General features: G+C 55.0%; 6 protein-coding genes across 6 annotated transcripts; 3 read left to right on the plus strand and 3 right to left on the minus strand.

The window, feature by feature from the left end:
* Nucleotides 1–304: 304 nt before the first annotated feature.
* CTHT_0069670 (WD40 repeat-containing protein) lies at nt 305–8,146 on the minus strand (the record flags this gene model as incomplete). The annotated part of the gene is made up of 6 exons (XM_006697182.1): nt 305–688; nt 746–4,864; nt 4,957–5,127; nt 5,356–5,722; nt 5,888–6,034; nt 6,393–8,146. The coding sequence occupies 6 exons, from the start codon at nt 8,144–8,146 to the stop codon at nt 305–307; spliced, it is 6,942 nt and encodes a 2,313-aa protein (XP_006697245.1).
* A 675-nt stretch (nt 8,147–8,821) lies between these two features.
* CTHT_0069680 (uncharacterized protein) lies at nt 8,822–9,124 on the plus strand (the record flags this gene model as incomplete). The annotated part of the gene is made up of 1 exon (XM_006697183.1): nt 8,822–9,124. One exon carries the CDS (start codon nt 8,822–8,824, stop codon nt 9,122–9,124), a length of 303 nt encoding a protein of 100 aa, XP_006697246.1.
* A 14-nt stretch (nt 9,125–9,138) lies between these two features.
* On the plus strand, nt 9,139–9,895 carry CTHT_0069690 (uncharacterized protein; the record flags this gene model as incomplete). Its single annotated transcript, XM_006697184.1, has 2 exons — nt 9,139–9,152; nt 9,211–9,895. The coding sequence occupies 2 exons, from the start codon at nt 9,139–9,141 to the stop codon at nt 9,893–9,895; spliced, it is 699 nt and encodes a 232-aa protein (XP_006697247.1).
* Nucleotides 9,896–10,074: 179 nt separating this feature from the next.
* Nucleotides 10,075–11,115, minus strand: CTHT_0069700 (uncharacterized protein; the record flags this gene model as incomplete). Its single annotated transcript, XM_006697185.1, has 5 exons — nt 10,075–10,527; nt 10,587–10,720; nt 10,778–10,818; nt 10,888–10,966; nt 11,082–11,115. The coding sequence occupies 5 exons, from the start codon at nt 11,113–11,115 to the stop codon at nt 10,075–10,077; spliced, it is 741 nt and encodes a 246-aa protein (XP_006697248.1).
* Nucleotides 11,116–11,575: 460 nt separating this feature from the next.
* On the plus strand, nt 11,576–12,731 carry CTHT_0069710 (uncharacterized protein; the record flags this gene model as incomplete). Its single annotated transcript, XM_006697186.1, has 4 exons — nt 11,576–11,675; nt 11,741–11,940; nt 12,002–12,355; nt 12,426–12,731. 4 exons carry the CDS (start codon nt 11,576–11,578, stop codon nt 12,729–12,731), a joined length of 960 nt encoding a protein of 319 aa, XP_006697249.1.
* A 242-nt stretch (nt 12,732–12,973) lies between these two features.
* CTHT_0069720 (uncharacterized protein) lies at nt 12,974–14,308 on the minus strand (the record flags this gene model as incomplete). The annotated part of the gene is made up of 5 exons (XM_006697187.1): nt 12,974–13,451; nt 13,500–13,787; nt 13,838–13,884; nt 14,093–14,128; nt 14,186–14,308. The coding sequence occupies 5 exons, from the start codon at nt 14,306–14,308 to the stop codon at nt 12,974–12,976; spliced, it is 972 nt and encodes a 323-aa protein (XP_006697250.1).
* Nucleotides 14,309–15,552: the final 1,244 nt, after the last annotated feature.

Genomic DNA, 15,552 nt, shown 5'->3' on the forward strand with positions numbered 1-15,552 from the left:
ATGTGTGCCTGTGCATGTAATAAAAGTAAAACAACTCCGGGGCGGGGTAACTAAAGTTTCCCAAGCAAGGGCAGAGAGTAAAGAACCCCGAAAAAGTTCCCGAACCCGATTCGTCCTGCCATTCATCCATCCATCCATCCATCCATCCATCCCCTACCATCCACGAACCAACCAAGCAACCAACCAACCAACCAGCCATTCATCCGTCCGTCCATCCGGTCAGACTACATAACAAGACAAGTAAGCCAGGTAAAGCTTTTTAAGAACCAACCCTCATCCGTCTATCAACCCCCTCAATCAATCATCAAGCCTCACTATTCCCATTCGCCACCCCATTCACACCCCCATTTGTCTGCGCAGCACTCCCATTTGCACTGGCATTAGTATCCCCTTTATTCTCTTTATTCGCTGACGACACAAGCTTGATCCTCGGCGGACCAGTCGGCGCCGCCGGTGCAGGAGCGGGGGCAGGGGTAGTCGAAGTCGTGGACGACGCTGGCTGGCTAGACTGCGCGGCTGACGACTCGCCTGTTGTAGCGGGGCCAGAAGCTTCTGCCGAAGAGGAAGATGCAGAGGAATTGACACCGTCGACGTTAAGACCAACCAAGTTGGGCGAGTTGGGATCCTCGAGAGCGCGAAGGTCTGGGTCCTCGGCGAGCTCCTTGGCAAAGTGCTCTTTGAAATACGCCTGGATTGCTGTCAGAATGCTATTTCTGTAGAATTAGACAGTTTTTAAGGTGCTCACCTCTATCGTATTCGCATCCTGGCAAATGCCACTCGTCTCCTCGTTGAACGTGCGACAATTCGTCACAAGAAGATCCAGATCCTTACGCATGTCGCCCAGGCTGTTGTACTCCTCCCGCTTAATCTTCTTCTGGATATCGTTCATGCAGATCGGGTTCTGGATGATGACATAATAATCCTGCCACTCGCGCTTGGGCGGCAGCTTGACGAACGGACCAATGATCAGCCTCTTCGGCGGGCCCTCATCTTCACTCTCATCATCGTTCTCTCCCTCCGGTTTCTCCGGCGGCTCGTCATCATCCACCGCAAGGTTCATCAACCCATCAAAGATTCTCCTGCACGCCTTCTGCAGCTTATCGCGCAACTCAGGCGCAAGCGCGCTACCACCACTACTAGTACCAACCGCCTTGGGCCGTCCCTGTGGTCCACGACGCTTCTTGGCCGGCGGCTCATCATCCCCATCCTCAGCCTTACGCTTCTCCTGGTTCTTGCTACCAGGCTTGCGCCCCCGCTTCTTGGGCGTCTCCACATCCTCGGTGCTCGCGCGGCTAGCGGACGGCGAGTTTTCCATGGAGGCGTTGAGCATGGCGAGGCGTTTGAGCTTATTCTGCTCTCGCTTCTCACGACGGGCCTGCTTACGAGCGGCAGCAGCCTCGGGCGTGTCCTCGTCGTCGTCAACCGCCATGAGCCACTGCTCTTCGGTGAGACCGTCGTCGTACCGGATCTGCTTGCGCTCGCGGGCACCGCGACCCAGGTGGACCTCGTTCTCTTCTTCGGCCGGGTTGCCCTCGTGCAGGTAGATCTCCGGCAGCTCATCTTCGGTCATGAGACGCGGCACGCCCTTGCAGCCGGGGGCAGTGCCGTAGATAGGATCGCGGTTGCGCTCCTCGTCGATCTTCTGGAAGATGGCGAGCTCCTCCTCGTTGCGGGCCAGGACCATGTTGAGCTCTTCGTCATCCATCTCTTCTTGCTCGCCAGATTCAGCCAAGTCGGCCGTCTCCAGCAGCGTTCTGAGCATAGCATCACGGTCGGTTTCAGACGACTTGTTGTCGAAGCGACCGGCCTGGATGACCTTGCCGTCCATGTCCAGCTTGAAACGAGCACGCTCGAGGATCTTCTCTTCGACCGAGTTGGACGTGATAAGACGGAGAATGCGCACTTCGTTCTTCTGACCGATACGGTGGGCACGATCCTGAGCCTGCAAATCCTGGTGCGGGTTCCAGTCAGAGTCGTAGATGATGACGGTATCGGCAGTCTGCAGGTTGAGACCCAGACCACCAGCACGGGTAGAAAGCAAGAACATGAAATAGGGCGAGTCGGGTGCGTTGAAGAGCTTGAGCAGCTCGGAACGGTCCTCGGACTTGGTGGTACCGTCGAGACGGAGGTAGTGCAAACCACGGTAGCGCAGATAATCCTCCATGATGTCCATAATAGCAGTCATCTGGAAGAACATCAGGACGCGGTGGCCAGTAGCCTTGTACTTGGGCAGAATGCGGTCGAGCAGCTCGAACTTGCCAGCCGTACGCCAGAGCAGGTCGTTGCTGATGTTCTGAGGGTTCATCTGGTTCTCGACCTCGTCGAAGACGAACGGATGGTTGCACAGCTTGCGGAGCTGCATGATCATGTTGCTCAGACCACGAGCGCCGGTTTTGCCGCCCTTGCCGTCGCTGACAATGATCTTCTGGTGCGTAACCATCTGCTTGTACAGACGAGCCTGCAGAGCCGAGAACTTGCACTTGATGACCTTCTCGGTCTTGTCGGGGAGATCCTTCTCAACATCCTTCTTGAGACGGCGCAGCAAGAACGGCCGCAGCACCTTATGCAGGCGGCGGATAACGAGAATTTGCTCTTCTTCCGTAAGCTCCATCTTATCCTGACCGCCCGTGTTGGCAAACGGCGTGTTGAACCACTCGTCGAAGGTCTTGGCCGACTTGAAGATGTTGGGCAGGACGAAGTTGAGCATGGCCCACAGCTCAGCAAGGTTGTTCTGCAAGGGGGTACCAGTGAGAATGAGACGGAAGCGGGTCGTGTAATATTGCTGGATGGTGGCGCTGAGCTTGGAGTTGGTGTTCTTCATACGATGGCCTTCGTCGATAATCATATGGAACCACTTGATCTTGCTCAGCAGCGGCCTGTCCTTGATGATGTATTCGTAGGTAGTTAGCAAGACCTGGAACTTGCCCTGCCGGATCTTCTCCTGCTGCATCTTTCTGGCGTTCGGCGGGCCCTTGTAGACGACCTTGGTGACCGACGGCGCCCACTTTTCGAACTCCAGGTTCCAGTTGGTAAGCGTAGAGAGAGGCACGATGACCAGGTAGGGGCCGTTCTGCTTCTTCTTCTCGATCAAGTAGGTAATTAAGCTAATGGTCTGGATAGTCTTGCCGAGACCCATTTCGTCGGCCAGAATGCCATTGAGGTTGTTATTGTAGAGCGAAAGCATCCACTGAAGACCCTTGAGCTGGTACTCCTTAAGAGTACCGCCAACCAGAATGCTGGCCTGTTCGGTGACCTCCTCCTTGATGCGGTGAGCAACCGCATAGTAGTCGATCTTGCTGCGGCCATTCTCGTCATCTTCGTCCTCGTCTTCGCTGGACGGGATGTCCATCGGCTCTCCGTACTTTTCAGCGGCCTGCCGTTGCTGTTCACGAACGGAGGCAGCGAGCTGCTTAAGGAAGCCATCGGTCTGCTTGAGCAAGTGGGTGATGCGGGTATCTTTGGCCTGGTCGAGAAGCTTGAGGTAGGCCTCTTCATCGTTGGCCTTAAGCGCCTGCAGACGCTGTTTGGCCGTCCTCTCGATCCTCTTCTGCTCCTCCTTCTCAATGTTGAAGTGATGGTTGTACATGTGGCGGCTAAGCTTGGACATTTTGAGACGCTGAGCCGCGCCGGCATTGAGTACCTCATTGCGATGGTTCTGGATGGCCTGCAAGAAATCGATGTGCTTCTTGCGCTCCCGATTCTCGCGGGCATCGCGCTGCTGCTTCTCAAGTTTCTCGGTGATGCGGGCTTCCCTGACGTTGTGCTTCTTCATGCGGCGGTATTGAGCACGGTTCGTGGTCATAGCCAGGTTGTCGTAGTGCATCATCTGCCGACCGATCTTCTCGCGCAGAGCACGCTGCTTGGAGTAGAGGGCGAGCTTCTTCATCTCGATGATGGCCTTTCGCTTCGCCGTGTCATCGGCAACTAGCTCGTCCTTTGAGGCATCCCAGTGGGCAAGATTGCCGGGCAGCGACTTGAGCTCCTGATATCTCTGGCTCATGCGGTTAAAGATGATTTTCTCCCGATCAGCCCTCAGTTGCTCAAAGTCGATACCGGTAGGGAAGAGGCCAGGGACAAGCTGGCGATTCTTGCGGCGGCTATGGTCGATGTAGGAGATAGTCTTGCGAACGAAACCGGCGTCAAACGGCGACTTGACCGTCTTGAATGTCTTGGATTGCGGGTCGCTCAAACTCGCGGTTGTGGTCGCAGGAGCAGCGGCCTTGATAGCCTCGGGGCCGTTAACAGCGGGCTTCGAGGCGTCTGGAGCTGGTGTTTCGGCCGATGTCGTAGGTGTAACAGAAGTAGCAGCAGGTTGCGGCTCCTGCTTGCCGAGGGACTGGCGCCGACGAGCACGGTGCTCGAAGATGGCCTTTTGCATCTGAATGGGGACGCCAGCATTCTTGCCCAGCATCCTGAAAGCCTTAATTTGGTTCATGAGCAGATTCAGCTGAGCCTGCGTGAAGTGAGGGTGGCCCTGCAGCTGAGGGGGCAGCGCAGAGGCACCCGCCGCGTTCTGGGCAGGAGCAGCAGAACCAGCAGGCAACGCAGACGCGCCGAGTGCGCCTGTAGCAGGCGGCATGGAGGCCGGTGCAGCACCTGGTTGCGCGACGCGACCAAACTGCGTGCCGTTAATGACACCGTTAGCGCCATTTTGCATTACTTGCTGCTGCTGCTGCTGCTGCTGCTGTTGCTGCTGTTGTTGTTGTTGTTGCTGTTGTTGTTGCTGTTGTAATTGCATCTGTTGTTGCATCTGCATCTGCTTGCGCATATCGCTTTGCCGCTGGAGGGCCGATAAAATGTTTTGCGTCTTAATGAACTCTGGATCGGTGGGAGGGACGCCCGACTCCTTCATTTGCCGCCAGCGCTGCGCGAAGCGTTAGCCATCACGTCTTGTCACGACTTGACGCGTCGCAGGGACCACCGGGGAGATGGGGGGAAAGGGGTTCCAAGACGAACCTTGTAGACTTCTTGCGCTTGCTGCTGGGTCATGTTTGCCGGAATGGCAGTGCCTGGGAGCTGGACCGCAGGCGGCACCTGCGGCACCTGGACGCTAGTCATGGCGACGGCAGAGTCGACTACGGCGTCCGTACGATTAATGGCAATTGCTCGGTATGGACGGTCACTGCGCTAGCATAGCTCGGGGGGATCCAGCAATCGCGGGTAGGGTATTGTTGGTGATGCAACGGGCGCCGAAACACGTTGAAGATAGCAGCGAAAGGATGGATGAGATGGAGAGAAGAGCTGGAAGGGCAGGACCCTGATGCAGCAGCGGGCTGGTCAAGTCGAAAAAAATCAACGAGTGGCAATCAAGCGACGACGGCGACGCGACCGTGTGTGGGTTCAGACACAACAGACACGTCCGGCGAAAACGTTGTGGTGGTGCGCGCGGGCTACCGGGTCGGCCGGGGTGTGGTTGTCGCGTCGGTGGAACAGACGCAGCAATGGGGGGGGAGGGGGGAGAGAAAGAGGTTGTAGGTGTCCAGCCTGGGCGCGCCGGGGGGCGAAGAAGGGCGAACACAGGCCTGGTGGGGAGAAAAACAGAAGAGTGCGAGTTTTGGCGTGGTCAAAATAGAGAAAGTCGTGCAGGCACAGCGGGGTTTCGAGGGTTGTGGCCGGAGGATGCGGCTGGGAATTGATGGCTCCGTCCGAGGCCGGCTGTTTGGAGATGGCGTTGATGCGTCGCGGAGGGAGATTGGTGATTTTTTTGATGCGCGCGCTCACCCTGTGATGGAGAGGTTGAAGGCAAGAGAGCCAGCCGACCGACAAGATTGAACGGCGCGGGCGATGCCTGTGCGGGCCTACCTTGGCCTGTGCACCGCCTGTGCTGTCATCTGCGCGCGCAGAACGTAGCACGGCTTATGTAAGCGGCGCCCTGCGTCAAGGCTACCTGTCGCGGGGCCTGTCTGCGCCCTCCTGCTGGTGCGGCGAAACCCCGGAAGCAGCGTTCATGCAAGCACTAGGCAGCGGCTCAGCTGTGCCGGCCAATCGCAAGATGCAGTTCGTGGGCTGCCCCATCATCGCAGCAGCAGCGCGTCTGAGGAACGCGAGTGGCCAAAAAGAGACCTCTCGTCAAAGGATTCTGGATTTCAGGAAACAAGGATAGGTCTTGAAGTACAATAGCTCAACGATGGCCTTTTGAAGCAGAAGTAAACTAGAGAGTATTGATCTATATCTACGTGGTCAAAAATAAAGAATAGAATTTTGTTTTATTGTGGGCAGACGAGGAGAAACTAGACATGCATCCCTGAATATAACAACAATATCTACTCTGCCAGGTACTTTCATCACTACTATCGATAATCGTCGAACCCCTATTCCATCATGATGCCAACCCAATTTCAACCCTCAACGCCGTCAACTCCAAAGCTTTAACCAATCCCTTAACCCCCTACCTCTTAACCTTCTTCTTCTCCGGCCCCTCCTCCTCATCATCACTCAACTCGGCATATTGTGTCACCGGCTGCGTCTTTGCCCATGCATTCGTAAACAACGGCTCCTTCTTCGCCACCTCCGCATACTTCAACAGCGCCTCGCGTGGATCCTCATGCAGCATCTTGCTTAGCGGAATATTCTGCTCGATATGCTTCTCATCCGGCTGGCTCCTCATAAACGGCGTGATCTGCTGAACCTGCGGCCTCCTTGGATCGCGCGACTTGCCTGATGCCGACACGCCGCCGCGACGACCCAGTGCGCCCGGAGCAACGATCGCGTCGCCTGAGAAGCCCAAACTGCTCTGGTCCATTGTGAAGGCCGGGTCATCGTCGATGTGACGCTTCTTGGGCGCGCGGGACATCACTTCGAGCGCGCCGCGATGGGAGAGTTTGGGGTTATAGAGGACGTGGGTTTCGGCGTTGGCGGAGCCAGTGATGATCTGGTTGATCTTGGGGTGCCATTCGACAGTGATGAGGGGGACTCCTGGGGTGATGGGGGTAACATGTTCGGGGCGGAGGTTTGCTGGGTTCAGGATGTGCAGCTCGCCGTTGACGGAGCCGGTGATGATGTAGCGGGCGTCGGGGGCATATTTGATGTTGGTCATGGGATAGCGGTCTGAAGTTGAGGCGTGCTCAACTTTAATTAGGGGCGCCTTGAACTTGCGCGTGTCCCAGAGCTTGATTAGGCCGTCGCCGCCGCGGGTGACGACCATCCGGCCGTCAGGGCTGATATCGATACCACCGGTCCAGGTATCGGGCTGGTGTGCGTCCTTAACCTCGCCGGCTGGTCTTGTGAACGGCCCATTGCCGGGGTACATCACCAGTGACCCGTCAAGAGCGGCCGCGACGATGAGTGAGCTGTTCCCCTCGGGAGGGGAGCCCCAAGCGACTGCTGTCATTCTTGTCCTCCCCGCCGCGCCAGCAGCCTTGGACTTGAAGACGATGATTTCCTTTTGACACCGCTTGTTGTTGATATCCCATATCCGTACTGTGCTATCTGACCCAGCCGTGATGCAAATATTTTGATCTAAGGGATGCCATGTACCGTTGTTGATCTCGCCCACATGGCCCTTAGTGTTGTGCATGTCGCGCAAATACATGTCGCCCTTGACGAACTCCGTCACAACGGCGCCATCTCGGTCCATGATCTTCAGCTGTGGGTGCGCAGTTACGCACATGAAAAGGCCGCCCGAGTGTCGGCTGAACTCGAGGTGCTGGATCGGGTGCGAATCGTTGTTAACGGACTTCTTCGTCTCCCATGGGTCGATGCTCTTGAATGCCCTCAACGTCGTCGGCGTCATGGAGGTAAAGTCATGGAACCTGATAGTGCCATCCAGCGAGCCCGTAAGCATGCGCGAACCGGCTGGATCAAGCGCGATGGTGGTAATCGCCCGCTCATGTGTCTTCAGGACAATTTCGTGGGTGACGGGGAACTTTTCGGCTTCGTCTTCAGACTCAGAATCGTCAGAGTCGCTGTCGCTGTCGCTCTCACTCTCGTCTTCGCTATCCATCTTGGAGGTGACCATCAATGGCTTTTTTTGCTCAGGCTTTTTGGGCTCGACTTTCCGTCGCGTCCGCTCGATCTGGGCTTCGATGTTCGCCTCTCGCGTTGTCTTGCCAAACGTGGCGGGAATGTACGCCCGCATGGGGTCATCGTCGGGCAGCGAGGGCTGCTCAACTTCGTAGTCTTCGCTGTCGCTGTCGCTTCTGCCCATTGTTGCTGCCGATGTTGGATATGGCGGTTGAAGATGGAGCGTTGATGGGTGAAGTTGCGACAAGTTCAAAGATGTTGAAGGCTGAACCAGTCCAAATTTAGACAGTTTTCCTACTGTTCGACATGGCTGAAACTATTACAACTGACACTGTGTACCTTGGCTAGCGAGGCTTGGCATTGGGAACCTTGCTGGCTAAAAACCGATGACGGGTCAACAGATCTCCAATTCTTTGGGTCCCAGATCTAAAAGCTGCAAAATAACGTGAGCTTCCGATTAAAAGACACCACGACAATCCTGGAAAGGCTTTATTTGTATCATGCGACGCCTTTGATTGCCTTAGATGCAACTCAGTGCCCGGCCTTGGGTGCCTTAGAGGGTCTCTGTAATCCGTGGCTCTGAATTGGATCCCAGAATATAGGCGACAAAAGCCTCTCTGGCTTGTGCAAAGCTTTTATCCCAAATCTTGATCGAAACTCTAAACAGCTGCATTTTTCCCCTGCGTTGGCGCGGGAAGAATACCCGAAGTCGAGGCGGGGGCGGGGCAGCACCCGTGACCCCTGCGACCCACTTGAGCAACAGAAGTCCTTGGTTCAAGTTCAGGTTCCCGTCAGCTTTTGCGACTTTCTTTCCCGTTCCCTTCAAAAACCCCCGACATCCATTCCCTGCCACACCACAATGACCGCCGAGTTCGAAGACCAAGACGACAACTACGTGTCGGAAGAAGACTCTGACTTTGCGCCAGATGACGCGGCCGAGGAAGACGAGTCCCTGTCCAGCGACGACGATGAGGCTGCGGAGGGCGAGAGCGCCCCTGCAAAACCCGACCGCAAAAGGCCAGCAGCCGACAGCAGTGCAGATGACGTCGGCTTTGAGAACTCGGGCGACGAGGCTATAATAGAGCGCGGCAAAAAAAACAAAAGAGACATCAGGAAAAAGCTGGCGCCGACGCGGATAGGGAGGAAGAGGACGGGCCATTAATCAAGACGCGCCGAATGCGTGCGGCTGAGTATGTTTTCCATAGGCTTCCAACAAGTTGGATGACATCGACTGACAATCGCCCGTAGAAAAGAAGGAAAATACGCGAAAATCCCGAAAGGACCCGTCACCATCGACGTAGACAAGCTCTGGCAAGACTTGATCAGCGCGCCCGTCGTTCGGGTTCCAGGTCAAGACACGACAGCAACCACACAACCACAACCAAATGGCGACGCTCAAAAGCCCTCACAGTCCAAACCGGTTCCCAACGCCGCTGACGAATCAGAATACATCCGCATTAAACGGACCTACACTTTCGCCGGCAAAACTCACACCGAAGAAAAACTCGTCCACCGCGAATCCGCCGAAGCAAAGCTCTACCTCGCCGAAACAGGCCAAGACCCGTCAGCCCCGGCCGTCTCCCCCTCGGACGCGGATCAACAACAAAAGCGCATGCCGCGCAAAGCCTTCCGCTCCGCATTCGAGCCCGTCCCCGCCGACGGCACGGGCGTCTCACAAAGGTCTGACCTCAACCTCGGCATAGCAAAGCTGCGCGAGCAGAGGGAGAAGGCGGAGCAGGCGAAGAAGCTGAACACGGTGGAGAAGAGTAGGATGGATTGGGCGGGATATGTGGATCGGGAGGGTATCAAGGACGAGCTGGAGATGGCAGGTAAATCGAAGCATTCGTTTGTGGCGAGGCAGGAGTTTTTGGCAAGGAGTGAGGCTGTTAGGGAGGAGGAGGTTAGGAGGTTACGGTTGGCGGGGAAAGTGTGAGAAAAAAAAAATCATGGAGAACTGGTGTGTACAGTTATGTGTTGGTTTGGGCTCATCTGCGGATAAGGCGTTTATAGGGACATCCTCAAATATACCCTTGGAGTCATAATGATTACTTATACATATCACAAACCCCCTCCCCTTCTCAACTCTCCCTCCCAGCACAGCGTTCACGTCCCTCAAATCTTCGCCTTCTCCCCACCCGGTGGCAGCAACGTTACATCCCGGTATGGCAATCCCAAGAACTGGTACACAAAATGGAACCGATCGCTCCCAAAAAACGGCTCGCTCTCCCCCTTCTCATTGGTAACCCATAACCACGGGTTTCCAAATGCGCCCTTCTCCAGCGCCTCTTGCGTCGTCTTCTTCAAAATGTTCTTATACTCCTCGGACCCGGCAGCCTGCATAATCTCCTTGACCTCCTGCTCGGTGAAGAGCTTGGGGCTGGAGGCGGAAGGAGGCTTACCGTCGAAGTCGCGGGGGACACTGGCGAGGGCAGCAGCCACGTTTTGTGCTGTGGTGAGGTCCGCGTTTTTGGGCGGGGACCAGAACAGGTAGAAGAGGTAGTGGAAGGCGGTGAGGTAGGTGGTGGAAGGGTAGTGGCGTTTGATGTAGTGCAGGGCGCGGAGGGCCTGGTCACGAGAAGTTAGAGGATTTCAAACTGCTGATAATGGGAGTGGGGTGAATGTACGGGCTGCGTTCGCGCCAGGGAGAACAGATCGTCAGGGAAGTTGATCTGCAGGCCCGGGTGCCGACCGATGGAGCGGCGGGCGTCGTAGACGCCGTACTTGGCTTTGGCGGGGAGTGTCCATGGGGGACGGTTGCCTGGGTGTGTTAGTTGAGGTTGTGAACCCCAAGGGGTGGATGAGAGGATTGACGCACCAGAACCGGCGTTGATACCGCCCAAGAGGACGGGGTGGAACCTAAAGGCGTGTAAGCATGGAAGTGATCATTGGGAGATGAGGCACGTGATGTAAGAGCAGTGTACATACTCAACCTCGACCTTGTGAGCGTCAAGCAGCGGCTTGTTTCTGCGCAGGTCCAAGAAGGCAAGATAGCTGTACAGCGACGCTACACACCCGTTTCTGGTCAGCCCTACGGTGCACGGCATGTACCTATCATACGTCCAAAAAGGACCCATAGATCGGTGGGTTTGTCTCTCAATAGGACCACTCGGCTCACTCACCGAGGTCAAGGTAGCACTCGATCTTGCCGCCCATGTTGTCTAGCTGTCGTATCACGTTACAAATTATAGACAAAGCTGATAAGATGACGCAAGATGCAACTCTGATGCGCTGACAACAACCCCAGAAGATAGGGTCCGGACAATGATTAGAAAATCTGGTCTCAGCCGTTTCGAGAGTATAAATGGCGGCCGGCAGAGCGACATGGGGCGGCCCCATCTGGTCAAATGTCCCGGAACGGACATGCCTCGGCAACCCCACTCTAGGAGGACCGGCCCGGCGTTGCTAGTCCGGAATCTTGATCACTAATCCATTTGGTGCATGCAGGCCCCGGTCCATTGCTCCGAATGGGGCAGATGTAAGTGATAGTAGCGAAGGGAAGCTAGATATTCCGTTTCTGGTTATATTTTAGAGATGACAATGACGTCAATTTTCACACTCCCTTCACTTACTCCTCCCTATCTTTCCATCAACATTCCCCCCTTATAACAGCATCATGATAACCCCCATCAACCGCCCCGTTGCCCTCATCATTGGCGCCTCACGCGGCATCGGCCGGCAGGTTGCCATCGACCTGGCCAAGAACGGATATGCCGGTAACCTCCATATTCTTCCTCACTCTCATTTTGAGCCTCATCATGATACTGACACCATCATTCAGTCGTCGTGTCCGCCAAATCAACCACTTCCCCCTCCGACCTCGCCAAGATTTCCCCCTTCCCGCCAGACCCCAACTCCCCCCAATCAACCATCACCACCGTCGCCAAGGAAATTACAGATGCCGGCGGCGAGGCCGCCGCCATACCATCTGACACGACAAAGTATGAGACGATCAAGGACTTGGTGGCCAAGGCGGTCGAGGTAACCCCACCCCCTTGTCTTTAGGCGTCACCAAAATAAGACAGCGTCTGACTTCGGCTAGAAATATGGCCGCCTTGACGTCCTAATTTACAACTCCGGGGCAATCTGGTGGGCGCCCGTCTCGCGCACGCCCATGAAACGGTTCCAGCTGATGCAAAGGGTCAACGTCGAAGGCCTCTATGGAGCCGTCCAAGAATGTCTCCCCTATCTGCAGAAAGCCCCTCAGGGCGGTCGCATCGTGGTCGTCTGCCCGCCGATATACAGCCGTTTCTTCCGGGGCAAGACCGCGTATGCTATTGGGAAGGTCGGGATGAGTGTTTTGGTGAAGGGACTGGGGATGGATTTTGAGCGCGAGGAAAAGGAGCAGGGGGCGCCCAAGGGACACATGGCTGTTGTGGGGGTTTGGCCTGCGGTGGTGAGTCCCGTTCGCCCAACTATCTTGCATGATGATGATAAATGGAAGAATGAAGTTAATGGTTGTGTAGGCGATCGAGTCCGCTGCGACGCAGCAATTTACCCGGAGAGACCCAGCTTACGCCAAGCATCTTCGCAAGCCGACCATCTTCTCTGATGCCATACTCGCTATGCTAAGGGCGCCAGCAGATGTCATCAATGGCCAGTTGGAGCTGGATGAGGACTTCTTGCGGAAGCATGCTGGAGTGACCGACTTTTCTAAGTACTCGGTAGTGCCAGGCAGCAATCCCAGGAGGATCATGCCTGCTGAGCTGCCAGATTTGAGGGTTAAGGAGCAGGATGATGAAGGGGATAGGATTGACAGTTCGAAGCTGTGAGCAATGTAAAAATGTATTATACATTAGCGGTGTTGTAACTGTTCACTTAGGTTCAGCTCCATTGCATCTGCATACATTTAGCAGCCACGTCGGTCCCAGATACTCTTAGGATTAACTCCACCTTGGCAAAACTTGCCTCCCGGGTTCCGACACCTAGTAGAGATTCCAGCAATAGTTGTCCGTGCTCAAGCTCTGAACATCAACACCATCAAGGTCGCCATCAATACATTTGTCCTACACTGTCAGCTCGAGAAATGCAGAGTTGTCGAAGGCCACATCGCACTCGACCTCAGAACATGGGCGTCCTTATTGCCCTGCCATGTCGACTGAGCGGTCAAATCTTCAATGATCGGAAACTTCACCTTCTGGGGCTTCCACGAAAGAATGTTGTCTGCTTCCAGCTGCTTGAGCCTCTTTCTCTCCTCCTTTGGCTGCTGGAGCCAATCATGGTAGAATGCATCACGAGCTGTTGGCCTCTTTTCCCGGTTGTACGCTAAACACTTACGGATAAAATGCTTTGCTGCTTCCGAGATACGATCTTCATCGGTCAGCGCGACAAAGATCATGTTGAGGTAATTATCAATGTCTTCCTGGCTAGTGAACACAACAGAGTCTCCGCCGGGAAATTCTTCGTAGCCGAGGAAGAGTTGAAGGGTTAGCATGCCCACTGCCCAGATGTCGACGGACAGGTCATGATCGAGACCGGGAGTGTGGCATTCACTGCTATTCATTAGCGGAAGTAACGGTTAGAGCAGACGGGGAACCTACGGTGGCCGGTAGAACGAAGTCCCAACGTTGGACTTCATCCTCCTAGGCCCAGTCACGGCTGAGTCCCCAAAGTCCGAGAGCATGACCCGGTAAGGAACGCGGGGTGTGATGCCCAGTAAGACATTTTCTGGCTTGATGTCGCGATGTGCAACTCCCTTGCTGTGGATGTAGGCAACCCCACGAAGGACTTGGCGTACGATCGTTCTGATCCCACGTTCCTCCAACTGTTTGTACCGCAGTATCAATGAGTAGAGGTCACCACCCGCGGCAAGCTCAGAAATGATGTATCTGGTCGAGTCAGTTACAGCCTCATATCTATGATCGATATTATTACGTACATGCTCTGATTGGTCTCGAAGGCGGCTTTGATTGGCAGGATGTTTGGCTGACGGTTGTGTTAGTTACAATCTCATAGGAGGATCAGGTATCCATACATGATCCAAAGTGCTCAGCAAAGTGGCCTCTTGTCGGATCCGTTGGACTTCCCGTGCACTCTTTGGATACCTGCCAATGTCGTGGACTTTGCAGACAACATGCTGTCCCGTTGACACTTCCTTGGCCACATACACTACGGCATGAGCACCATCACCTACGGTGCGGTCCGTTATGATATACCTATCCCGGAAAAGCTGAGGCAGTTGGTTAGATGAGTGACTTGAAGAGCCAAAGATAACGTTTCATCTTACCTCTGCCTCTTTCCTCTGTGAGGCGGTCAGGGGCAGGGAGGTTGGAACATTTTCAAGCTGGTGGTAGACGAAAACTAGATCCGGATAGGGGCCAATGGTGATGGTGTCCCCGTCCTCGAGCATCCTGGCTGGCGACAACTCCGGGCGCTTCCCGATAAGTTGGCCATTGACACACGTTCCGTTTGCTGATCCACAGTCCCTCACAAAGACGAGAGGGGGATGTTTGTTCTCTTCATCCATAACAATTGAGAATATTTCCAGTTGGTTTCTTGACACCACTGGGTCGGCGAATACAACGTCGTTTGCGTATGCATCCCGCCCGATCAACACGGTCTGATGTGGAAGGATGACAAATTCGCCTAGGAGAGAGCAGCATTAGACGCGTCAGAGACTTCATTAAGGTCAGGACACTCAAGAGCTGGGATGCCATGCCCAACAGCAACGACAGACAGAACGGCTCATCATCCAGCACCAAAACACGCAACATGACTGTACCTGTTTTAGGGGGATCGGTGCTCTTGTACTCCCAAGATACGAACCCGAGGGCAGAAGATGACGATGTCATTCCCACAGTGTCTTCACGGTAGTTTAGGAGATAGGTAAATATATTATGAAACTTATCTTTCGATTCGAGGATCTAGAAAGAAACAAGAGAACGAGGGCCCCAAAATCTCTTCAACATCCGATCATGAGGCAGGGGGGACAATATTGAGTTGACAGCCTACAGGCAGAAGCCTGGCAGCACCGCGATGGCCTGAATGCACCTTCCGCACATGTCACCAACTTCATCTGACGAGGACTTCTTGAATAGTCTAGTTTTCGAAGTGGACCATCACATGGCAGTCGCCATCTTTCTTTTCGAAGGTGGTGATAACCCAGAGCGCACTCGCTGTGTGCGTGCATGTATGTCGCAGATAGGGAAGGAGCTTGGACCACATGCAGGTCACCTGACTTGCCCCACAGGGCTGCTGCCCTCTGCCCTAGTTAAGTTTATTTCCCCTCCCGAAAATCACCGTCTTCTTTTTCTCTACCAACACGCAAACTCATCTGCGGATTAACTGGTAGGTCACCATCAACCGTCGCCCTCATCATCGCCGACGACAGTCTAACCCTTGAACAGTCAAGATGAGAGCTAAGTGGAGAAAGAAGCGCGTTCGCCGCCTCAAGCGTAAGAGGAGAAAGATGAGGGCCAGGAGGTAAGCTGCCGCGTCGAACTAGGGAGACGCTTTTTGAGTAGATGGCTAACGAACGATCCAGCAAATAAACGCCTCGCACCTCAACCTCAACCAGTCCTCGGCATTCTAGCTGAGTCGCCACTCTGCGGACTGAGCACCGCGACCGCGCCGTCGGTCAATCTCGAGCTCACC

This window comes from Thermochaetoides thermophila (assembly GCF_000221225.1).
Source record: "Thermochaetoides thermophila DSM 1495 unplaced genomic scaffold scf7180000011822, whole genome shotgun sequence".
Classification (NCBI taxonomy): Eukaryota; Fungi; Ascomycota; class Sordariomycetes; order Sordariales; family Chaetomiaceae; genus Thermochaetoides; species Thermochaetoides thermophila.